Here is a 26,642-nt window from a genome sequence, read left to right as displayed (position 1 = left end):
TTTATATGAACAGACCGAAGATTAAAAAACAAAAATATTTTAGCGAGGCTTAAATTTTCGACAGTATTCACCAAATAAAAAGAAGCTACTGAAACTATTATAGAAAAGGATTAAAATGAACTGTTTTGGAGGACTTAATGCGAGCATTACAGTGTATGAGAGTATGATAATGGACATTTTTCTTAGTGTCTTCTGATGAGCTTATTTATCAATCTTTTTTTTGTTCAATCCTCTTACGGTGTGTTTGTGTATTATGGTGTCCCCCCCCCCCCCCCCCAAAAAAAATCGAATGTTGATTTTTCAAGTCGCACACTCTCTTATATTTTATCCTTTTACGTCAAAAAAAAATCATATAATTTGAACAACGGCAACAAGTGTCGATTATGTCTGAAAGTGTGAACCAGCATTTGCATAGTGCTAGACCAAATTAAAATAAAATGTTTTTTTAGAAACTCAACAATTCTATTGATAAAACGTTGCTCCTACACCCCACATATGCACCACAAAAATATTTATTCAAATTAAAAACCATTTAGATATCCCACACGTGGCCTAACATTTATAGTTTCTTCAAAAAATTAAGTTTTTGATACACATTATCAGATATGTAAGATTTTATGAAATTATCAAGCTGAAAAATATAAACAGTAAAGTAGAAAAGTAGGTAATTACGTTAAAAAGAAATGTTTGCTTTCCTGCAATTTTTAAGTCTCCCACATAGTACTCAAAGATATGGATTTTTTCCAGGTGGTTGAGTTAAATTTTTCATTTAAAATATATAATTTTTTATTATTCGTTTGTAATTGTTGATCTGTAAATGTGTTCGCCAGTAATTTTTGAACTTGATATTCTATTAAAATTTATATGTAATTTTTTAAAATATAACTGAAAAATAAAAAAAAAAAAAACAATTTTTTAAATAAAATTATAAATTTTAGGTCAAGTGTGGCATATCTAATTTTTTTTAATTTGAATAAATGTTCTTGTGGTACATGTGGGGTGTTGGGAAAAGGGCAGCGTTTTTTCTACAGGAATTTCGAGTTTCTAAAAAAAGCTTTCTTTTTTTCGATTTGGCCTAGCATACAAGTACTGTTTTACACTTTCAGGTGCAAGTCGGCACGGGTTGCCGTTGTGCAAATTTTATGAAACTTTTCTTCACAATTGTTTTGACATAGGAAGAAAAATACAAGAGTGTACGCGACTTGAAAAATCGACTTTCATTTTTTGAGGGACAACCTATTGTGTATGCTTTTTATTTACTTATTTTTTGGAAAGTAGCGAAGTAGCGACTACATTTCAAAAGTAGTTTGTAGTTGCTACATTTTGAAAAAAGTAGTTGTAGTTGTAGTTAACTACATTTGTAACAAAGTAGTTGTAGTTGTAGTTCGCTACAAAAAAAATGTAGTTTTTCCAACCACTGGTTTGTTCCTTTAAGTCCTGAGAAGGTTTGCAGACCAGTTCGAAAAACATTCGATGAATAGTTCTTTTTTTATTCCAATTTACGTCCAATTTTCACATAAATTCCCGAATATGGGGGTGAAAAATTACTTGCCCATATTAATATTACACATCGTTAGAAAGGGTAGAAGTTTCCGCGTTCTACGCAATTTGATTGAATGCTGTAACTTTATTACGGCAGAAGTTATTTGCGTTTTCAGCTCGATTTTTTTTAGGCTTAGCTGAAATTCAGGCACTACTTTCTTCATTAAATAAATCAATAAAAAGTGAAAGAATGGTCCCACAGCTTTCTTTTTGACGCCATTGGAAAAAGCGACCTTTTTCACTCCTGATCAAATTCGACCTATGGTCGAAAAAATAAACTTTTATCTCGAAAGGAAAAAAAGTTACAAGCCTTTTAAAATCAAGTTTAAAAAATCTCGATTCCACTCAAATCGTGAACCATTTTCTTTCGCATTTTAATTCCTCAAACTTACTTTATTTTGTGTTTCCATGGTTACGTTTTTTAAATCCATCTTTCTGGACTTAATTTCTTAAAAGTATTTTAATATCTGTCGTCATTGTTTGGGAGGGAAATCATGATGTTTTTTTATTTATTTTTTACCCCTGATTGTTGAATATACGTCACTTGACACAATTTTCATTTTCAAAGTAGACCAGGCGAAGACGGGAAATGCAGCTAGTTGGTAATAAAAATATATTGAAAGGTTTATGTCAACAACACTTGCCATTTGGCATGAAATATTCATTGAATATTAGAGATGGATTCAGAGATTTCTCGGAGAAAGTACGAAGTAGGTCGATGCAAAAAATAACATGAAATTAAAACATCGTTTTGCCTCAAAGAACGAACGAGCAGCTCTTCGAAAACATCCGATCGCAGTTAAAAAGGGAAGTACAGAACTAATTCAAGGGCAATTTTTGGTTGTCTGCAAGTTTACACACAAGTGTGTGCAGTCTTCCAGAAAAAACTAATCAAAACTCATTTAGGGTTAATTAAAACATTAATTAATGTTGATATTTGAGTGATAATTTTTTTGAGGAGACAATATTTCTTTTTCATAGCGTAAGGAAATGAACAGCACATGTCCTTGTGTGGTCCAAATAATTTTTCGGATAATAGTCAGGGGTAGAAGTGAACGACTTGACACATATAGGACATTTTCCACAAGAAATACAGGACAAATATAGGACGCATTATATGAATAGTTTCGCTACGAAAAAAGAAATAATGCATATATATTATTTAGTTATTCTTATCAATGATTCTGTTTAAAAAAAAACCCTCAAACAAAATTATAACTTACACCTGAAATGACTTTCCTGTAGTTGAAAGAATAATTTTTGAAAAAACAGTGTACTTTATAGACAAAAAAAAATTGAACAAAGTGAAATCGATTGATAATTAATACAGCAACTCACAAGTTTTGCAGGGATAGAAGAGTGTCACAAACATTGTTTATATCGATAAATAAACAAAAACCGTCTTTGTGTTGAGAACTAACAGGAAATAACCAATGCTTTGTAGCACAAATATACAGATATTTCGTGCTATAAAATTCCACAAAAAGAAAAGATTGCGAAAAGACTATTAGAACATTCCAGTGAGAAAATGCACTGAACACAAAAATGTACCAGCGAAAACGAAAAAGAAAACCCGCTGCAAAACAAAACAAACGGCTGTTGCCAAACGCAAAATTCTAAAACCGGCTCCAGACTTCGTTCTCGAAACTACACTCACTACAGTGACGTCATATTGCTGTAGCCAATGAGAGAGGATGCTTGTCACAGGATTTAGTCAGTTGCGTTCGTTAATTTAAATTCGTTTGCATGCGTACTCTCGATGAAAAATCCGAAGTCAGATAGTTTGTTTACTGTTGTTTTAAAGAAATAAATTGGATAAAAAACAGAAATATAGGACATTTTTCAAAAATATAGGACGATTTTGATGCTTTTTTTGAAAATATAGGATATATAGGAACACTTCGACCCCTGAATAGTGGAGTTTTTAATTGTGTGTATTTCTAACAGTAAAACTAGCAGAAAATTGAAAACTTTTGTTGGCATACTTTCATTGTTTTATATGTGTCCTACATGGACTCTTCCAGACACCTGAACGATTTGAGACCTGTACTCAAACTTCCGCCCTACGCATTGAAGCATGTTCACAATCACAGAAGTAATTGTAACTGCTGCAGTGCGTGTATTTTTTAGATTGTCACAGTGAGCAAGCGAGAGGTGTATGTGAACAGTATCCTTCACAAATCCATACAGAAACAAATCAAGTGGTGTCAGGTCCGGTGACCGAAGGAGGCCTACGATAAAGTCCCGAATTACTTCTCCCTCAATCACCATTTTGAGCAACCGAGTAATAAATAATGAGAGGGACGCATGCAATAACACGCAGAGACATCTAGTGGGAGATCAATCATAACGACCTCCTCCTCACCTTGGGTGCGAAGCGGTGCGGCTCCATCAGCTTGGGGTGCTTCCCCTTGGCGGCCTCCGCCTCGGCGTCCTCCCTCTCCTCCCGGGGCGGCGGGGGCTCCCCCACCACCCGGATGACCACGAACTTGTCGATGTCCCGCACGTCGTCGAAGAGGGCCCCCCCCTGGCCCGGGGAGTTGAAGGCGGAGCCTATCTCGGAGGAGGTGTCGGTGCTGGAGCCGGCGCTGGGCGAGGCCGTCTGGATGGAGAGGGGGGCCAGCAGCCCCGGGGAGGAGGTGTCGATGGAGAGGGGCGCCCGGCGCTCGTCGTCCGAGGACTCTGAGGCGCTGGGGTCCTCGTAGGGGGGCGGGCCCCCCGCCTCCAGCCCCTCCATGAGGGGGCTCTTGGCGTAGTTGTGGCTGTCCAGGGCGGCCGGGAGGGAGGCCTTCACCTTGCTCTCCAGGCTGGGGGGGAAATAAATCCGTTTTAAACATAGACTAATAATAAGAGTAGACCGAGGTTTCCCGGACTTGCCGATGAAAAAATTGGTTCATGGATACATCATGTGACTGGTGGAAGGCTTGGCGAAAACTTTGGCAGCATGGTTGCCAGATGGCAGCATTATCTGTAGTTTGGCACTCGACATGTATTTTAAGACAATGTGTTTTCATTAAAAAAAACTTCCAGGTGCAGAGATTGAACTGTTTTTCTTTTAGTTATGCATTATTTTGACATTAGTAATAGTTTTTGATCAGTTTTCGGTAACTTTTATTTCATTTGGAACAGCTAGGTCAGCGTTGGCGTGAACGTAATGGCGTAAACGTTTTGAGTTACTGCAAAAATGTACTCATCGGTATCTTAAATTGAAATGGTAGGTAAAAATCTTACCGTTTGCCGATTCTTTTTGGGCACTTGCATCTTTAATTGCTTAGAGAGTTATTGAAATTGACTGAAGAAAATGCACAGTACTATCTAAACGAAAAACTCACCATATCAACAAAATATTTGCAACAACTTAGAATAACGAATTTACAAATCGGACTCCATAAAATATCATTTTTCCGTGTTCCATCGATTCTATTTATTTTATTTCTCGCGGGCATTGATTGTCTGCTACGATCAACGCCCGCTGTTGCTAGGATATCCACCAGTCACATGGTTTGGTTTATGAGCAGCAAAAGGGTTGCCATAGCTCGGTCTACTCTTATTATTAGTCTATGAGTAAAACATGTGGTTGAAAACAACAGTTGCAGATGCAGTGACATGTACAGCCAACACCTGATTGGTCCATTGGCATTGCCCTATGCACAAGAGATTCTTACTCATAACCAATCAGATGCTGGCTGCAGTTAAGGTACTGAGTATTTAGCATCATTTTAAATCAAGAAATTTTTTTTTACTTATTTATTTAGTTAGTTATATATTTCCTCTCCAGTGATAAGAAAATATATTTTTCCCGATTACAATTTATTTACATGAAAGAATACTTTGCAAGATTCACAATGGAATTCGCTTGGAAACGGAAGGGAAGGGGACATTGTTGAACAGTGTAAAAGCTTCCCAAGTGAAATGCAATTTAGGGAGAAAAATTAAGGAGGTTTAGTATGAATAAATTTAGCGAAAAAAGTTTCAGTGCAAAAGGAATTTTTGAAATGCCAATAGGGATTTTCTAAATTAAGTCTATATAGGACACGAAATTCAAAGATTTAAGTAACTATTTTCAACAGTCCTTGCAGCAGGTAAAAATTGAGTTAGTTCAGAGAAAAATGGGGATTGTTTCAGTACATTTTTCAAGAAATAAAAAACTTTCCAAAGGAAGTAAAATAAAATTAAAATATTTCAAAAATGATACGATGCATACGATTTTCATACATGTATATGAAAAGTTTTCATTTTTGTGATCGGTACGGATCACTTTATCATAGAATTGTTTTCTGGAATTTTAATCCTGGGAAAATCCTGTTTCTATGAAAATTTGGGAGACCTGCACTTCGCTGGGGAGTTTGGAAGTAGGGATCAAAATTTGGGATTCTCATGAAAAATTTGGGGGAGTCTGCAGCTATGCTTTTATTAAAACCTCTGTGCCTCAAATTTTTCTTTTTTCTCGTGATATTCAAAATAGACAGACGGGCTCCAATTCCCAGGCACGCAAATGCTAGTTCGAACAAAAAACTGAACTCCAGACGGATTAAAAATTACTGCAATACGAGCTGGCACAGTAGGCAAAAGATAAATAAATGAGGATGTTATTAGTAAATGCATCACAAACATTTTTGCATGCAAGTAATGAAACGAATGGATGAGGCACACACTAAAATCTGCCAATGATCTAGAAATAACAAAAATGAAGGTTAAAAATAAATGAATTCTAAAAATACAAACTCAGATAAACAGATTAAAGGTAGCAAATGCTAAAACAACTTTGCATCTTCAGGATAATAGAAACACCAGCAGGATGCAAAAGGATTGGATGATCGAACGCAGTGCGCCATTTTCGGACACGCACGCGTTCGATGTTGGCGCGTTGCCAAAACGTATTCGTTCTTCACTCGTATGCATTCGAAATGACAAAATTTCTTTCGAACCGCAAGAAATCCGTTCGAGAGTCATCCCCCCCCATGAGGGGGGGGGGGTGGCAATACCTGTAGGGCTGAGTGTTGTCGTCTTCTGCCGCGTTGGGCGGGGGTGGGTCGGCGTGCATGGCAGCGACTACGGCGGCGTGGTCATCCGAAGTCAGCTCCGGGTGAGTCAGCTTCACTAGCTGGGGGGAGAGAGAGAGACACACGTTAGGAACGTCATGAAGAAAAAAACACTTTCAGAATTTCCCGATCTTCAATTAAAAAGCTTTATGCCGTATCTCACTTCATCAGTCATTTTTATATAGGGTATTTAGACCGGGATCCGAAGGGGGTAGAGCATGCATGGAAAGGCTGACGCAATATTATTTCTGATTATTGTTACAGGCACGATGGTGATTATGAAACCACATGTCCTCGCCCCCCCTGGGTGGTCGACAACCCCGGGGGAGGGGAGAAAGCAGTAGTTTGCTAAAACACTCATAACTCGCAAACTATTTGAGATAAAACACTGAAAAAAGTGGCAATCGACGCAACAAAACAAGAGCTTCATAAAAGCTAAATATAATTATGGACCTATCTTTGTTGGTTTCTGAGGAAAATTGCATTTTTCGCAAACAAGCAAAATTTTTGAATAAAATGCGCAAAACAAACTTTTTTTGACCAAAATAAATTCCAAATCAAAATTGTTTGATTTTTTTTTTCAAATGAAGTCCTGAATATCATTATTCAGTTTGTTAAAAATATTTAAGTACTGTTAACGCGTTGAGAAACAAAATGACAGTAGCATGTTCGAACACGATTTGCAGTATAGTTCAGGATCTGAAGGGGGTTTTTGAGCATGCATGGAAGACCTGACACAAAATTATTTCTGATTAATGTCACAGACACTATAGTGATTATGAAACCACATGTCGTCGCCCCCCCCCCCCCCCGGGCGGTCGACAGCCCCGGGGGAGGGGGCAAAGCAGTGGGGGGGGGGAGCCGTTTGCTAAAACACTCCTAACTCGCGAATTATTTGAAATAAAACACTGCAAAAAGTGGCAATCGACAACAAGGGCTTGATAAAAGCTAAATATGACTATGATCATATCTTTGTTAATTTCTGAGTAAAATTCTATTTTTCACAAACAATCAAAAATTTTGAATAAAATACGCATTTTTTTTTTTTTTTTTGAAATTATCAAAATTATTAAATTGTTTAGGGAACCAATAAAATCTGAAATATCATTATCCAGTTTGTTTAAAATTACTTAATTATTATCAAAGCGTTGAAAAGTGAAATAAAAGCAAGCTCAAAAAGCATTTGAGGTAATTCACAAAAAAAAAAAAAAAAGTTTGCGGAATGTACCTTGAAGACTCGACATAAACCAAAGTAAATTTTGTGGCTCCCCTGTTTTGGCGGTTTTATTTCGTAATATTATCAAAACAATGTCCCAGTTAAGTAATTACTTAATTATTTAACCTTTAACGCATTATAGCTGCTTCGTATGGGTCACAATGGCACTTTTTAAAAAATTAAAACATGCAAGTTTGCAAGTACGAAGTAATTACGGAAAGGATAAATGATCGGGATAACCCTTTTGCAGATTTTACACCTGAGTTATGAAACATAGTGAGCGAGGCTATTGCCACATAAGCAGCATCAAAATTTCAGTGGAACGTTCAAGAAAATGTGAATAGTCCCCCCACTGCTTTCCCCCCTCCCCCGGGGTTGTCGACCACCCAGGGGGGCGACGACATGTGGTTTCGTAATCACCATCGTGCCTGTAACAATAATCAGAAATAATATTGCCTCAGCCTTTCCATGCATGCTCAACCCCCTTCAGATCCTGGACTAATTAGTCTTGCAGACAGTAAGGCAGCGGCATCAGTAACACACATACTTAGGGCATTGCTCTCGGGTTAACAATTTTATGAGCCTTTTAAAACTACTTTTCTCTCATGCAACAACATCTCAGCTAACATTTGGCTGCTTCTGGATCCTTCGAATTAGTTCATTACAGTTCTAACTACTCAATTTCAAAAAAAAAAGGTCCAACCCCCAGGAATAGATATTGACCATTCTGATGATACAGTAGTGAACCAATTATCCGGGAAGTTTGGGACCATCGCTTTCCCGGATATCTGAATTTCCCGGTTTTCTGAATCGCTAAAAACCTCTGTTGGCCGATTGTTTATAAAACTTAAATTACTACAATAAATAGTAATACATATTAAAATAAGAAGAAAACAGTTTAGAAATGCTTATAAATGCTATCGAAATATTAAAAACTACTAGTAAAAGAATAATTTAAACACCAAAAAACTTCAAATTATTCATAAGACCCGAGACCCTCACATTCAATCTGAAAAAGAAAAAAAAAACACCACTTATCGATGTTTTAAAACAAAAAAAAAATGAGGGGAAGGGCTAAAAAAAATGTTGTTGAACGGAAATGTGCGATTTTCCTGCTATTCTGTATGAAAAAAAATTGTTTTCATGAACGCGTTTTTTTTTAAATTTTTTTTAAAAATTTTTTTATAAAGATTTTGTGTTTGTGATTACGGTGGTTATTGATAACTATTGCTTTTTGTAATATCAATAGGAGTTTGATTTATGAGTTCCTGCAGTATTATTACAGTCATGCGTTTAACGATGCCTAGATTCCACGATTAACTATCCGGAAAATTCGCAAATCTGAATTTCGGCGTTTCCCGCAATTTCGCTACATCACTGACGCTCTAAACGGCTTTAGATTTTAAAGGCCATTCAATAAAATATTGCATCAGAATTTGACAATATTCATTTCTTCATTTCTTTAGCTTTCAGTTAGAATAAAACACGAAAATTTCCGATTTAAGATTGTACTTCTTAATTCAAGAAAATGTTTCGGAAATTTTCCCCAGCGCCCCCCTTTGAAGTTCGTTTTTGTAAACATTTTCCCCTGTTTTACGTAAGCAATATGTTATTTATTAAGAAACAGTTCATATTCTTTTAGGTATTTCAAAAAAAAAAAACTTAGTTTTTGAAAAATTGCCGAAATTGCGTATTTTTAAAAAATGGCGGGAAAATCTTCAAACAGTTGCCGGTTTTCTGGTCTCCCGGTTTTTTGGTTCCCGGATAAAAGGTTCTGCACTGTATCCAGCAACAGACAGGATGAGGAAAGGACGAGCTGTGGACCAAATCCCCCCTTTCTCTTCAAAATGTGCAAAAGTTCTTCATTTTTGGAACTAAAACCTCATTAAATTCAAATGAACGTGAAACACCAGTAGACCTCGTGGTGAGTGTTAATCATAATCTTCCATCACTGCCTTGTAAATACCAACCGGCACACAAAATTCACTCTGATGACACTAGACAGTTGCACCGTATTCATGGATCGCAGCAACATCAGTGTTTCCCGCTTAAAATTCTTATTATTTAAATCCAAACTTACGACTGTCTGTTACTGGACCCTTGTCTGTTACTAATACCCTGTTACCCTAAAGTCTTATACCAACAAAGACAAGTCATTTTTAAAAATTGCTTCAGATTTATAAACAACTGTTTTTTCATTTTTATCCGTACCTCATCGAACTTTTCCCCCATTGGTGCAGTATTAGGTAAAGGCATGTGGTTGGTGCTAACATTGAAAACAGCAAATGGTGTAGATAAAAAACAGAAAAACTCCCATAGTCCCACAATCATTAGTTGTAACCAGTGTTGCAGAGTCAGACAACTGGAAATATGATTATTCCTAATGTCGTTTTTTATTTTTTTACTGAATTTTCTTTATCAGTACAATACTTAAAAGACACATCCTCTACTTGGAAATAGAGATATTGATCGACTTTTTTTTTTTCAAAGTGTGAAAATACTCTTAGAAAATTTTTACAGAAGGGAATTTAATTTTAGAAGAGTGAATTAAACGAAAACAGTTAAAACCATGACAATGATCAATTCCATTAAAAATTATATAAATAAATAACATTCTAAGGATAAACTGGGAGACGGAAGGGAAGGAAAATATGTGTATCATTTCATTTTTTAGCACTCAGAAGATTTGACTTGGATTAAAGGAAAAAAAAATGGAAAAACATTCAACTGTAATATTTCTAAATTGAAATTCCTCCCCCCTCTCCACATATTTCCTACCACAGTAAATTTATTTTTGAGGCATATTTTCAGTTTTCAATGATAGAAAAATGCAATCTTGAAATCATGATTACAGTATGCTAATTACTTCAAGACAATGAGTAAAGGCAAGGGAGTTAAAGCATTAATCACGGCTTCCTCTTTGCCTGTAGGGTTGCTTATTTTGCGTAGAATGGAATTCCTAAAAGGCAAATTCGACCTAGGTTAAATAAACAACTTTACAGACACAGAAGCAATCATATGAAGTTCATTCTGTGTTTAATAAGTTAAGATTCAATACTTTGACTTTGAGAAAAAAAGATTCACAAATATGCGGCAGGTGTATAATCGCACCTCATTAATTTTACTTTTTTCTCAAGAGATAATCGATGGAAGACACGTCGTAAATTAAGGTACTTAATTTTGCAAAGCAAAAAAAAAAATTGTTTTCTTTATTTAATAAATTTTCCATGAATTTTTGTTATTCTTTTGAAGTTCCCTGATATTTCCCTGATTAATAAAGTTCCCTGACTTTTCCCTGATCACCTTGATTTGTCGCCACCTTGAAAATGAACCACTTGAAATTTAACAAATACACCACAAGAAAAAAAAAAAAGAAAAGAATAAAACAAGCCACCAAATGACATGAGCAAACTAATGGAAATAATTCGATAACTAAACAAAACTTCAAAAGTTTCATTAAAAAGTAAATAATCGAGCAAAATAAATATACACAGTCATAATTAAAAAATAATTAAGTTCCTATTCAGTGACGTAAAATTAAAAAGAGGATAAATATGATGGTGCCATAAACAAGCTTTTCTGTTTTCGCTATGTTAGAAAGTATAAAATCACCAAGTGCCACTTAAATTAGGTACTGTGCTATCCATACCGAAAGCATACAGAAATTTCAATGAAGTAAGATACAGGCACAAATGTTGATGATAAACAAAATCAACGCTTTAAAAAAACAAAGATAATAAATAAAGAAAACAAAAATTTGATGTAAGCTTACATTTGTAAATTAAACTATTCAATTTGAAAGTACACACAGCTAGCACGAAAAGATAAATTACCCAATTTGATCAAATTCTAAATTTAAAAAAAACAGACGTCTTCATTCTATGAATCACACATCACACCTTTAAACCTTTTTGAATCAAAATAGCTGCTTGTAAATGACAATGTTTTAGCATCGTCAGCTAACAGAACTTAACCGTTTAAGCAAAATAGGTTGCAAATAGACTTAAATAAAAGAAACTGTCTGCAGACTCAAAAAATTTCTTGCAAGCAATTAAAAAAAAAAAAAAAATATCTGCAAGAATTTGAATGCAAGTGGAGTGATGAGAGTACGATTGTGGACGATCCTGATTACTAATAAATAAGTCACTAATAAATAAGACCATCATGAATACTAACTAATAAGTCATTTTCATATGCAACAGCAGCGACTGTCACGCTATCAATATAATCAAATCATGTTATGGAAATAAAACTACAGTCAAACAGTGTTTGCCTGCTAGTCTTTAATATCTGGGTTTGGTAGTAAAATGTAAGAAAGCTTATTGGGAAGTTTTTTCAGAATGTCTTTCGTCACTCGTAAACATTTTTACAGTTTTATAGACTTGATTTTTAAGATGCAAAGTTTCCTTTTATTTCTAACTCGCGGCACCCACACGGCTTTGCCTGTAATAGAAAAATCAAAAGGTCTTTTGGTTCGCCTGTATATTTACAAATATTGTGTGGCGAATTTTCTCGCCAATTGGCTTGTACCCATGTTACGGTTCTACGTTATGATAATTTCGTCATTTACTCGTCCATCTTATGATATTTTTGTTCTTAAAATTGGAATAGAAAAGAAGAACATTGAATTTTCGAAACATCGCTTCGAGGGGCATACTCCCATGCTACAAACTAACTTTGTGCCAAATTTCATGAAAATCGGCCAAACGGTCTAGGCGCTAGGCGATAGCCATTTGGAGGGAGAAATGGTCAATTTCAGTCCATTTCAAACGGTCAAAAAAGACACTTTTGGAGTTTCAGGTGGCCCTCAAATCCACCCCTAGGCTATGCTCCTGCTGTTCCCTGAGTTTTCCAGAATTTTCAATTCCCCTGAGTTTTCCAGGTTACTAGTTACCTTCAAAGATAATTAGCAAGATTAAACAGGTGAAAATTCACTGGAAAAGTAACAACTGATCTTGCTTGGCAAGTGTTATAATATGCACGAAATAAGTTCCAATTTGCAATATGAAATGACAAAACAAGCATTGCAATTTGACAAAAGCAAAAATCTCTCCAAAGCGTTTCAAATCGAAAGAAATATATTAAATTTCATTTTTTATTTAATATTACAACTGTATCAAAAATTTTGAAGAAAAAATAAATAAATAAAGCCTAGATGCGTTACTTTCAGAAGCTTTATTATTTCTAAATTTGAAAGCAGATACATAGTTTATTGAAACAATTGTCATGAATTATGAAAGTTTTCATCCTATAATTTACAATAAAATGTAATAAAGTCCATACAAAAATGTGTAGCACTGTACATGTTTGTAACTTCATTAACTAACGAAAACAGAACCCGAGTTTAAAAAAAAACAAGTTTATGCAGACAGCATTTCAAAAAAGATCATGAGTTAATTTTTAACAATTTTATTTAAAAAAAAACAGGGTCCGGTCTTAAAAGTCTGGATAAATCTGCCGGCAGTCAGTTAAATGGTTTAGCAATAAACGGTATGTAAAATGCTCGGCACCTGCTTTACGTAAAGCATTGAGCAGGAATTTTCTTCGGATCCACCGGGAAAGCCTGGAAAAGTCAGGGAAATCGTTTTGACTACTTGAGTATGAACCTTGCACACTACGTTGGTTCAACAGTACATGTAAAAAAAAGTTTTTCCTAGATAATGGGACACCCCTCCATATTTTTACTTTCTTCTATATCTAATATATAGAAGAAAGTATTGGATTCGTGCAAATTTTCGAATTTCGAATTTTGACGTATTCGAACGTTTTGAGGTGTGCTGAGTCCATTTCGACTATTTTTGGAAAATGTCTGTCTGTCTGTGTGTGTGTGTGTGTGTGTGTGTATGTATGTGTGTGTGTGTGTCACGTCTGTGTGTGACCAGTTTTTTGTGGCCGCTCTACAGCAAAAACTATCGCATGAAATTGAACGAAATTTGCAATTAGAAAGAAGTAAGAATTTGCATTACCTGCTGCAAGGCTTCCAAGACAATCTGCCTGTTGGTCTTGAGGGTGCGCAGTTTCTGTTCGTAGGCAGTCCTTCTGTCCGGAACCACTGCCATCAGGCTGAAGCGCACTTCTCCCCCTCTCTCTGGCCCCAGCCTCTCCCCCATCACCCTTCGGAACTTGTCCGTCCAGTCGTCCTCCCCACAGGGGCCTGTGATTCGTGACAAAAAGAAATAAAAATTAATCGAAACATGAATTTGTCTTTGACAGATTTGCAACAAAAAATTTTCAAAAGGTTTTAACTAGCATGAATTTCTGAATATCTTTTCAGCTTTTTTATTCTTCTCAAATTAAACACTGCTACAAGTTCATGAACTGACATAAGTCACTATATATTTTCAAAAATCTTTGTCTTTGACAGATTTGCAACAAAAAATTTTCAAAAGGTTTTAACTTGCATGAATTTCTGAATATCTTTTCAGCTTTTTTATTCTTCTCAAATTAAACACTGCTACAAGTTCATGGACTGACATAAGTCACTGTATATTTTCAAAAATCTTTGCCTTTGCATATTTTTCAAAAGCCTTTGTATATTTGCTTAAATCCAAAGAAGTTTTCTTTTAATGAATTATCTTTATTGCTGCAAGATTTGAACATCCAGTACGACATTCTAATCGATCAAGCTCTGTGAAAAGTGTTAGCCAGCAGTTAAATAATTAAATGAAGTCGTCAAAATGTAAAACAATCAGCCAATTAAAACAAGTTGTTGAAGAAAGCAATCAAATTGAAGAGTTTGATAAAAATAATGTACTAACTAATTAAAACAACAACAAAAGCTCTAATAAAACATAAAATAATTCGCCAAATAAATACATCGAGTGATTTAATAAAAATCATATGTTCCATCATAATGTAAAATCAGAAAAAAAAAAGGAAACAAAAGTGCCAGGATGAAAACATTTTTGTTTTTGCCGAGGTAGAAAGTAAAGTTGGCAAGCGAGTGTGGAACCTATAGCAGAAAGTAACGTTTATAGATTTTAAATCAACCATTATGTGATTTTCACCTGTTGGGGCTGAGTTAGGCTATTTAGGCTTTTGCTTACTTTGTGCGTGGCCCCGCCTAATTCTTATATGCCCACAGTGTTTCGATTAGTACAAGCTAGGTGGACAAAAGTCATGTTCAAAATTCTAAGCTTTGGTGTTGGGATAATGCAAACAATAAACCAAAACATAATACTTAGTTATCTGTTTATGTCTAACTCCCTTCCGTCACCTTAGTAATAAGGTTCAAAGGTACGTATCTGTTTGTAATAGAATAAATCAGTTGAGTTCCAGACATTATTTCATCAGACAAAATTAAAGTGTTCCTAATTTCATATGATTTTATGGTTCAAGGTGGATATTATTTATACTAGTAAGTGCTTTTTTCCCCTAATTTTATTAATCTATTTGATAGTTAAACAATGTTAAAAAAATTTTAAAAGATGGACGAAGGATTTTTTTTGCTTGTTTCAAAATTTTCCAAGTGATGGTAATGATTTTACCCATTTGTACCTGGGCTAAATTTTTTGTATATAGTAGTTGCAGCTTTTTCTTTATTGATAAGACTTATTACAATCAGCACGCTCGAGTACAACATATTTTTTTGCCCAAAGCGCTTTGGGTGCTTCAATCCTTCTTCAAAGAAATCCCTACTCGAAAGAAAGTACTCTAGAGAAAAAAAATATGTTGTACTGGAGTGTGCTGACTATAATACGCCATAATAATAATGGGAAAAGTGCAGCTATTATGTACAGAAAATTTAGCACAGGTACAAACGGGTAAAATCATTACCATTACTTGAAAGGTTTTAATGAAGCAAAAACTCTTTGTTTATCTTTTAAAAATTTTAACATTGTTTAATTATCAGATAGAGTTATTAAATTAGGGAAAAAAGCAGTTAGTACAAATAATATCCGTCTTGAACAATTAAATCATGTAAATTTAGGAACACTTCAAATTTGTGTGATGAAATATTGAATTCTGAACTTGACTTTTGTCCACCTAACTTGTATTAATTGAAACACTGTGCAAAGGTGAGGAAAAAAGAATGTTCTCGTGATACTGACCATGGTCGATGGGGTAGGGTTTGAGTCCATCCAGTTCAAAGAGCCTCCCACCAATAGGCACGTAGCTCACGAAATGGAATGCCTCAACAGTACGTCCCACAGATGTACCACCATGGGACTTCTCTGGAAGTAGCCGCGGCTCGGGCCTGAGAAGAGAAATTGGATTCTTTTCATTAATTAACTCGTTATTTAATCTATTATAGAAGCACATAACAAAGAAAATTTAAAATAGGAAAACCATCTAAAGAGTCTGCCTGCTTGAATTTTCATCTTTCATGCTGTGCTACTCCACATCAGCCGGGAAGCATACAATCAACTTTTACTTTGATAGAGACCATGTACAAATTTGGAGACTGCCCATTGGTTATTGCGTGAAAACGTCACTCATCTCTTTTGTAGCTTGTTTTACATGTTATAATCATTGTTTCATTTTGAAACATAATCTTTTAGAAATTATCAGAAAAAAAAATCAAACATAAATTCAGAACTTCTGAAGAACGAATTTTGTTCACATGAGTTTGATGAGGGAAAATAAAATGGACAACAAATTTGTGTCGGCTGTCCAATCAGGAGTCCCAAACTATTACAAGGGCCCTAGTTGAGCAAAGGCTGTTGATATACTACCAGAAAAGAGAAAAGTTCATCAGCAGGAAATTCAAAATTTTTGACCGACAATTCAAGATTTATCTTACAGAAAGAAAAAAAAAAGACTGCAAAAAATTGTTTATTTAGTCATGAATACAAAGATTTAAAGTTAAACAATATGCAAGGCAAAATTAATATGTGTTTGTTAATAATGTGGGTCATTCATTATTGATTTGGTTTTATGCTAATAAAAAGATCGACTCACAAGCAGACATAGAAATTCTGATTCATTCATAATGTTTCTAAAAAATATTTTGAATCCTAATCAGAGAGAGAAGTTCACTTTTGTATTCATCAAATAGCTGTATTATGTCAATATTGTCTTGATGTCAATGTAAAATACTTTTATTTGAGGACTACAAATGTTTGCTTCATTTAAATTTAATTTTTTAAATCAATTATCCAATTAGATTTTCTTATCTTATTTAATCAATTAGATTTTCTTCTCATATCTTTAAATGAGCAATTCATATATTTGTAACTGTTCTCAAAAGATGATGATTTTGATAGAAGGGAAAGTCAGTGATCAAGGAGGTGGAAGAAATAAAAACATGGTGAACATTAAAGCATGAAAATACAATTCATCACATTTGATGAAAATATAACTTTGTATTCTTTCCACTACTTTTAATTTTGAAATCATATAAATTTGTGCTCTTGAAGCCAAAATTTTTACATTATAAATTGATTTTGGTACTGTCTCATCGAAAAAGAACAGACCATTTAAAATAAAAGTAATAGATATCTAAGAAATTAAATTGAAAAATCTTTAATTAAAAAGTATTTCTTATTTTCAGCTAAAAACTAAAATACTGGTATTTTACCAAGGCTTACACTGGCATTACAAAATGAAAGAGTTCTAAATACTAGTTTTGCTATCACTAATTACATTAAGTACATTTTTTTACTTCGTTTTTTTTCAACATATTGGTTAGGATTAGGGGTGCGACATCGATGTCGATGTTTCGGAAACACCGATGTTTTACTTTCGATGTATTTGAAACAATGATGTTTTGGGTTCGATGTTTTTTCAATGTTGATGTTTTTGTAATTTAATTAAAAATAAGAATAAAATTTCTCACAGTGAAGCGACATTGATTGAAAAACATCAATGTTTCAAAACATTGATCTTCAAAATAAAAGAAAAGAAAGGAAAAAAAAAAAACCCCGATGGTATCTATAAATTGACCCAGAAACATTGAACTCTCTGCAACATCGACATCAATGTCATACTCCTTATACTATATACAAAAGTAATTGATGTCTGAAAAAAGAAGTACTGAAAATATAATTCTCAAATGCAGATATAATTTTCACACGTTCACTGCGAAATTATTCCTATTAAATTTACTCTTGATTTGAGGTTCAGTATTTAATATATTAGTAGGGTATGTATTCTATAAATACATATATAATTTATTATTGGCTTTACTTAAAAAATTTCTGAAATAATAGCTATAATTCAACGAATTGATGCAATGCTAAAAGAATTCACTAATCCAATAAGAAACTTATGTTAGAGATTATCATATATGTAAATCTGTAGTGTAACATATTCAAAAATGTATCTAATACATTGATAAAAAGATCGATCTCTTGTGGCTTAAAAACTATCATTTGGTGCAGTTATAGCCTATCTAGGCTCTTGCAATATTAAAATCAATAGAACCAACCAAAAACATTTGATGTTTGAAAACATCGATACTTTTTGGTCGATGTATCAATAATGTTACAAATTCTGTAAATAGTAATTATTGTAGTAACGTAACGTGCAAATAGTTTCCCGTAATGAATATACAGCCCCTATACATTCGGTTGAAGTTTATGGGCCCCCTATTTTTCATTGATAAGATTCGTGAATATGAATAAAAAGAAGAAATAAAATAACGGTCTACCATTTTCGAGAAGCATTTGGAATCTTGTGGAATATTTGAGAGCTCTCTTTTCGGTGTGTATATAAGCCGTTATGCATGATAAAGAGTTCAGTTTCGATTGAGACTTTGTACTGAGAGTGTATTAGCTCTGTTTATTGCGAGGTATTTCGCTGTGTTGTTTTTCGTATATTTGGAAGTAAATACGTGTGTAACCGTTGAGTTTACGGTGTTGAGTGATACTTGTTTAATTGCTGATGATTCATTTAGCAGTTGTTGACGCTCTTTCCTGTACATAGTGTAAATAAATTTCCTGTATTTTTAATCAAGAACTGTGTCGTCCTTTCAAGAAAGTTGGAAGCCGCACCGGATCCGTTACAATACAGTAGATAACCAATTATCCGGGAAGTTCGGGACCATCGCTCTCCCGTATATCTGAACTTCGCGGTTTTCTGGATCACTAAAAAGCGCTATTGGCCGATTGTTTGTAAAACTTAAAAGTACTATAATAAATAGTTATGCATATTAAAATAAGAAGAAAACAGTTCAGAAATGCTTATAAATATCGAAATATTAAAACTAATAGTGAGAGAATAATTTAAACATCAAAAAACTTGAAGTCATTCGTAATACCTGAGACCCTCACATTCTGTTTGGAAAAGAAAAAAAAATCAACCACTTTTCGATGTTTTAAAACGAAAGAAAATGAAGGGAAGGGTAAAAAATAAGTTTTTGAACCTAAATGTGCGGTTTTTCTACTAGAGTGTATAAAAAAATTCGCTTTCATGATCGCGTTTTTTTAAATTTTTTTTTTCTTAATTTTTCGTGAAGGTTTTGTGTTTGCGATTACGGTAGTTATTGATAACTAATGCTTTTGCATTTCGTTAATCTCAACATAAATTTGATTTATGAGTTCTTGCAGCCTTATTAGTCTTGCGTTTAATAAATTTCTAGAATTCACGATCGACTAACTATCCGGAAAATTCGCGAATCTGGTTTTCGGCATTGCCCGCACTTTCGCGACGTCACTTATGCTAAACGCCTTTAATTATAGGCTATGCAATAAAATACTGCATTAGAATGCGACAATATTCATTTCCTTAGCTTTCGGTTAAAATAAAAGACGAAAATTTCAGACTTACGAATGTACTTTTTTATTAAGAAAATATTTCGGAAATATTGCTCCGCATAAAGGATAACCATTTGAAATTGGTGTTTGCTAATATTTTCCAGAGTTATACGTGAGTAATATGGTGTTTATTAAGAAATCGTTCATATTCTTTTTGGTATTTCAAAAAAAAAAAAAAAAAGGTTAATTTTTCAAAAATTGCCCAAAATGCTTATTTTTAAAAAATGGTTTTCTGGTTTCCCGGTTTTTTGGTTCCCGGATAAAAGGTTCTGCACTGTACCATCGATGTTTTAATTTTTACATCGATGTTTTGCCATCGATGTCGCACCTCCAGTAAGGATGGCATAAGCACATGGGTTATGAGAAGCCTGGTGAAACCCGAATCTCACACAGAGGTAATGTGGTAACAATAAACAATATCTGTCATCCAGGTTCAAGAATCAAGTGTATTTCAGTTAAAATCATAATTGTGTTACAAGAAATAACTATTCCAAGCCGACAGATGTGAGTTTATTAATCGAGAGACATCCAGAGATGATAGTTAATAATTCACGCAAGAAGAAACCAAAAGCTTGCATTATACAAGCTGAGCAATAGCTAAGCTTTTACCACCATGACAATGTAAATGATTATCACTGACATTGTCATGGAGATAAAAGCATTCCCCCCCTCCCCCCCATAATAGAAAACAGTTTTTGTAACATTGACAATAACAACAATAAACAGATACTTGACATTACAACACAACAAAATGTTTAAATGGTAGATCAATCCTCTTTAACCCCTTCAGACCTGGTGTCCAGTATACCAGACATACACTTTAAACAGCTGCTAATCATTTAATAATTGATTTAATTAGTTTTTTTTTTTTTTTTTTTGTAGTTGACTCTTTACATTCTACTTATTATAATCTGTGAAATAATTTTTCGTTTTGGGATTGACAACAGTGACACATAAGGATTGAGAGATAGAGAGTGGCTCATTTTTCCAACCATGGATTTTCATCTGAAAAGAGAGGGTTTTTTTTCCTGATTTTTTAAAAAATACATAACCTTTAATTAATCGTTTCAAACGCTTATATTATGTTTTATAATTGTTTGTGGAACATTTTATGATTAAGTTTGTTAGGTATTTTATCGTTTTTGTATATGAAATGTTGATTTCAAAAATATAAGTCCGGAATATTGGACGTGCCATAACTCGTTTAATTTTTCTCCTACAAACTCAAAATTTTGTATAAAAGATACCCTTGACCATAGTACACTGTGTACCAAATATCAACATTTTTGGTCCAATATTTCATAATTCCGACTGAAGGGGTTGAGCTGTTAAAACTGTAAACCATTTACTGTCAACCAAACTCAACATTTTTTTTTTTTTTTCAAATAGCTAATGGTATTGACTAAATTGGTTTATTGACAGCTTGAACTATTTATAGATGAGATAACATGCATGAATATATTGGTATATAGAAAAAATTGCGAAGGTCTTAAAATGTGAGTAAATTATTTTAAGAGGCTGTACTTTATGCGACAATACATATTAAGAGCAACTGGCAAATCATATTGGCAAATCTAGCAGACTCAGGTTTGCTACTGGAAATAACCTAGCATGGTTGGAATTGGAAAAGGAAAGAAAGCAAATGAGGTAAAAGTGTCGGGATTTTATCCACAATTTGGAAAAATTAAGAGATTGAAATTAAAAGCAAGTTAATGATAGAAGTATTTTTTTTAAAAAATCAGCTTAATTTGTAACAAAATATCTAACATTCTAATGAAATAAGTAGTATGTTCTGTTTAATCACAAGTCTAGACATTTTCAGTACAAGCAAAAAACTGTTTCTCTGATATGTAACACCAAGATGCAAACAGGGCCGGATTTAGGGGAGGGCAGGCAGGGCTACTGCCCCGGGGCCTCCACAACAAAGGGGCCCCCACAGTAAAATTTTTACAAAATATCCTAACTTTCATGGGTTGAAAATATCGGACACAGTTGAACCTTGATATCTTGAACCTCCTTAGCTCGAAACCCTTGATATCTCGAAAAAATATTTTTCCTCTGCATTTTCTATAAAAACCCCTATGTATTTTCCATAGTTAACTCGAAATTTATTTGTCGAAACCCTTGATATGTCGAAATTTTTGCACAGAAGCAAGTTTCAGTTGTCGTTTTTCTTTGGCAATTTTTGTAGTAAAACCACTTTCAGGGAACAGTTTTCATCTCTCTTCTTGGAAACTTTGTGATTAGGGGATTGAAGCAAGATAATAGGGAAGTGTTGGTACGAAAGGGGTGCTGTATTTTCCCCAGAGTTTAGAATCTTTGCATTTCTCTCGAACATGTTGTCCACTTTGAGGAAAGGGGTTCGATTTTTCGCCAGACAGTTTTCAAGTGAAAAAGGAAAATGCGTTCCTTATTTTCATCATTCTGCTTTTTTAACTCCCACAAAATGGCTGCTGAAAACTTTTTTGAATGTGGGGAACTACTAGTTGACGATAAGAATTTTTAAATTTTTAGGTGAAAAACCAAGTTGAAATTGTTGTTCATTTCGAAATCTCTTCCTGTGCACTTTCGACAATTATAAAATTTCAAATCCAGTAAAATATTGAAGACTACTTTATTGATCGTAATTCAAAGAGGTCTCATAGTACATATACAAATGCACATAGCGTACGTGTGTGTAATTGTGAGAGTTTCTAGTGTATTTTTTTTAAAACCTTGATAACTCAAAAACTCAATATCTCGAATTTTTTTCCTGTCCCGAGAGATTTGAGATATCGAGGTTGTACTGTATATACATATATATATATCAAAATATTCGATATATCAAAGTATCGGATATTTTCGAAAATATGATAATCTTTTTGAACCCTGATTAGGGGCCTCCAGTCCTTCGTTGCCCCGGGGCCTCCACACTTCCAAATCTGGCCCTGGATGCAAAGGACATTTTCTCATCCACTTTGGTTAAAATTACTTTTACAAATTTTCCACTGAAATATTTTTAGTAAATTTAGTAATTCAAATTGATGGAACTTGTTCCTTTTGAACCGACTCGTTGGAATTCAGTCCTATTTTATTAGGCGTACAATAGATTAAAACCCTTCCTGTACAATAAGAGTACTATTATTCCTCACAGTATTAGCAACTATAAAAAATAGAGAAACAAAAAAACACTCTCAACAAGCTAGACATGACACTCATCTCAAAACTGCAACAAATGGCCAGCAGCGTAACTAGGGGTTGGCAGGAGTGGCTCTAGCCAGGGGTGCAGCAGCCGAAGGGAAGGGGGATTAAAAAAAATTAAGAGTTTTTTTTTTATTCATAGAATTTGAAAAATGCTTTAAAAAATTGAAAAAAAAAAAAAAACTCGCAAGAGCTAGCTAGAGGGAGCATATAATCCCTTTCAGACGGAATTTTGAAATACTTAACCAAAAGTGTTTTTATTTGGTAGATAGTGTACTATGGGAAAGAGTATCTTAGAGAAAATTTCTAGTTTATAGGTGAGGAATTAAAAGAGTTATGACACGTCCAATAATCCGAACATATGTTATAGAAATACGTATTTCAGATAATAAAACGATGAAACATCAAACAAACTTTTTTGTAAAATATTTTCTAAAGAATAATAAAACATAATATAAGCATTTGAAATGATTAATATAAGATTATATATTTTTTTAAAAAATCAGAAAAAAACACTCGCTTTTGCGACGAGAACCCATGGTTGGGAAAATGATTCAGTCCCATTCTCCCAACCCCTATTTTTTGATGTTGCCAATCCCAAAATGAAAAAATATTTCACAGATTATAATAAGCAGAACGTAAAGAGTCAACTACAAAAAAAAAAAAAAAATCAAGTAATTTAATCAATTATTAAATGATTAGCAGCTGTTTAAAGTGTATGTCCGGTATATGGAACACCAGGTTTGAAGGGGTTAATACCCCAAAAACTTTTCAAAAAATAGAAATGTTAAAAATCCACATATTTATCTAATAAAATGTTATATCACTAGATAAAAAAACAAACAATTAAAACTGAATTAGTTATTCAGTTCAGTTCAGAGTCAACTACGAAAAAAATCGAGTAATTTATTCAATTAATAAATGATCAGCAGCTGTCCAGTATATCCAACGCTACGTATGAACACACATACATAACATCTACAGAGAAGGAACATTGGACATCATCGAAAACAATTCTAAAAAAGAAAATAAGAAAAAAACTACAATGCTGCCTAGATTTGTCGAATCAATTAATCAAAATGTTTTTCAAAAAAAAAAAAAAGGAGGTCACAATGACCTCCGGTGACTTTCCATGTGTGTGACCCTGGGGGGGGGGGCTCAATTTCTTTTGTTCGCCAGGGCTAGACCGCATAGTTACGCTACTGCAAATGGCTACAGCATGGCTTGTGAAAAAAAGGAAGCTCAGTGATAGGTCATTATGACCTATCATCAGTGACAGGTCACCAAGTAATTAATTTTAATTTGAAAATTCAAACTGAATTCTCTTTTGAAAAAATCAATTAGGTGATATTTAATCGGTTTTAAGATAATTTTTTTTTTTTTTTTAAATCTATGAACTATATTGTGCCACTGGCTAAAGAGGTTTTGATTCTATTTTTTTGTGTTTACGTTCTGTTCAATTGTCACCCTCTTCAAATGAACCACCCCTCCCCCCCCACATGGCCTTTACAACATTCTTTCTAAATGCCTCCCCTAATCCCCCTCCCAGGGTTCATACTCTATTTGGATGAAAAAATTCCATGACTTTTCCAAGACTTTTTCATGACCTTGTTACATGAAGAGAATAGAACTATTTAATACCAAACTTGGCATTTTTTGAAAATGAGCATTAGCAAAACTTCCACGTTAATGCCACTATCTCATCCAAGCATTTAATAATTGAAAAACAATCAGTGTACACCTAAAAAACTAAACTTCGTATATATCTTCTTCATATAAATTTAAGTAAAGTAAAAATACAGTGAATCAAATATAATGAAGCTTAAATGTGTAGTTTTTTTAATGTGTATTTTTTTTTTCTTTAATAAACAGGCAGAATGATAATGAATGGGACAAAGGTTGATTGAGTTATTACTAAATTTCAATAAATTTGCTTTAAAAGGCTTTAGTGTCAACAGTGCATTTAATCATCCAAATAACTTGGCAGTACTTTGGCTCTTCAAAGTAATGAAACATTCTTTGCTAAATTCATGTTTCTAAACCAGATATTTATTTAAAAAACACATTCAGTAGTGAATATATCTAGTGAAAATATCTTCTGATTTAAATCTACTTGTTTACTTATTTTCACATTTTCAAATGCATAAAAATTAATAGGTTCAGAAATTCTGGAACACAGTGTTTGATTCTTGACATTGAACATAGCAGTGGGTCGCATAGATCACTTTTGCGAGCCATATGTTGGGCACTACTGTTTTATGGTATTAGAATTCCCCTATTTATGTATTCTATCACCTGACTCATGTCTTTATTTTTTTTAACCTTCAACAAATTAAGATAAATTTAAAAATAAATGTTATACAAGTTATGGAAACGAACTCGGATGCAATTGAATTGCGGTTTTTTTTTTGAGTGCGTGTGGCAAAAATCAAGAACGTGCAAGTTCGCTACTACAGAATATAAAGTATAAAAAATGTTCAAGATAATTTTAACTTCAAAATGAGTGATGACCAAGCAGTGAAATTGCATTGCAAAAAAAAAAAAAAAAAAAAAAAAAGAAGTGTGGCTGCTACAGAAGTGGATGCAATGAGATTTCAAAATTCAGATTTATTTTTGGGATCGTTCAATTTTCCAGTTTTAATAGCTTTTATGTGCTATACTGTTAAATCACTCAAAATGTCTAATGCTCTTTAAGCAACTGCTGATTTATCTTTGCGCAGGACATTTTTCCATGACTCTAAATAAATTTCCATGACTTTGAATGAAAATTTCAATTTTCCATGACTTTTACAGGTCTGAAATTTGCTAAATTTTTTTCCATGACTTTCCAGGATTTCCATGACCCGTACGAACCCTGCCCTCCCCACTGCCAAGAAAAAAGAAAGCTCTTTCACACTATTTTAAAAAATATACGATATTAAAATATATATATATATATATATATATATATATATATATATATATATATATATATATATATATATATATGGGAGGAAGCCATTTGCATCCTTGCCAACATTAAAAGATGAAAATTTGGGCGACTAAGTGTGAATAAATTTAGCAAAAAAAAAAGCTGGAGTGCAAAAGGGAAATGTTAAATATAAGTAAGGATTTATAAAATTGAGCCTGTATAAGATCTGAAATTTGGAGGTTGAGATTACAACTTTGACTAATCTTACTTAACTGCAACTTCTAGATTTAAAAAAAAAAAAAATGTTTTAAAGAAAGCACTAGTTTCTTTCTATAGGTGATAAACATTCTTTTCTAGGTACGATTTTAGGAAGCTCAAGAAAGAAAAAAATTGGAGACATTTTACCACATTTTATGGAAACTAAAAATTTTAAAAAGAAGGAAAATGTTAAATAAATATATTTCAAAAATGATCAGACACAGGGATTTTTCTCGAAACTCAGTGAAAGATCTCTATATTGCAGGAACTTCACTGTTTTGATGAAAATTCAGGAGATATTAAGTTCATTGAGGAGTTCGAAAGGAGGAATCGAAATTCAGGAATCTCCGGAACAAATGAGAAGGGTTGGCTGTAATGCATCCAGTTAAGTTCTCAAGGTTAATTACCTTTCAAAAACAAAGCAACTCTACTTACTTAGCATGACTGTTGTGAGCTCTGGCCAGTTCTGGGGTGTTGCCGATGGCATAGCCCTTATTCTGCAACAGAGATTAAACGAGTCAAAAAAAAAAAACACACCACAATGTACACAAATCCAGTGGCGTAGCTAGACCCGACTTTCGGGGGGGGGGGGGGGGGGTTACTTCTTTTATATATATATATATATATATATATATATATATATATATATATGTGTATATATGTATATATATGTATATATATATGTATATATATATGTATATATATATATATATGTATATATATATATGTATATATATATATATGTATATATATATGTATATATGTATATATATATATATATGTATATATATATGTAT

At 33.6% G+C, this 26,642-nt stretch overlaps 1 protein-coding gene across 1 annotated transcript in view; it reads right to left on the bottom strand.

Moving 5' to 3' along the window:
* Positions 1-26,642, bottom strand: part of LOC129225643 (ubiquitin carboxyl-terminal hydrolase BAP1-like) — a 59,706-nt gene that overhangs the window by 12,501 nt on the left and 20,563 nt on the right. The window contains exons 5-9 of the mRNA XM_054860110.1: positions 26,281-26,342; positions 15,852-15,997; positions 13,767-13,954; positions 6,528-6,646; positions 3,908-4,349 (exon numbers count right to left, since the gene is read on the bottom strand). Coding sequence (XP_054716085.1) covers positions 3,908-4,349; positions 6,528-6,646; positions 13,767-13,954; positions 15,852-15,997; positions 26,281-26,342 — 957 coding nt within the window. The remainder of the gene's footprint in view (positions 1-3,907; positions 4,350-6,527; positions 6,647-13,766; positions 13,955-15,851; positions 15,998-26,280; positions 26,343-26,642) is intronic.

Source organism: Uloborus diversus, chromosome 7 (genome assembly GCF_026930045.1).
Source record: "Uloborus diversus isolate 005 chromosome 7, Udiv.v.3.1, whole genome shotgun sequence".
Lineage (NCBI taxonomy): Eukaryota > Metazoa > Arthropoda > Arachnida > Araneae > Uloboridae > Uloborus > Uloborus diversus.
The sequence above is the reverse complement of the archived record's forward strand: the minus strand, read 5'-3'. Positions and strand labels throughout refer to the sequence as shown.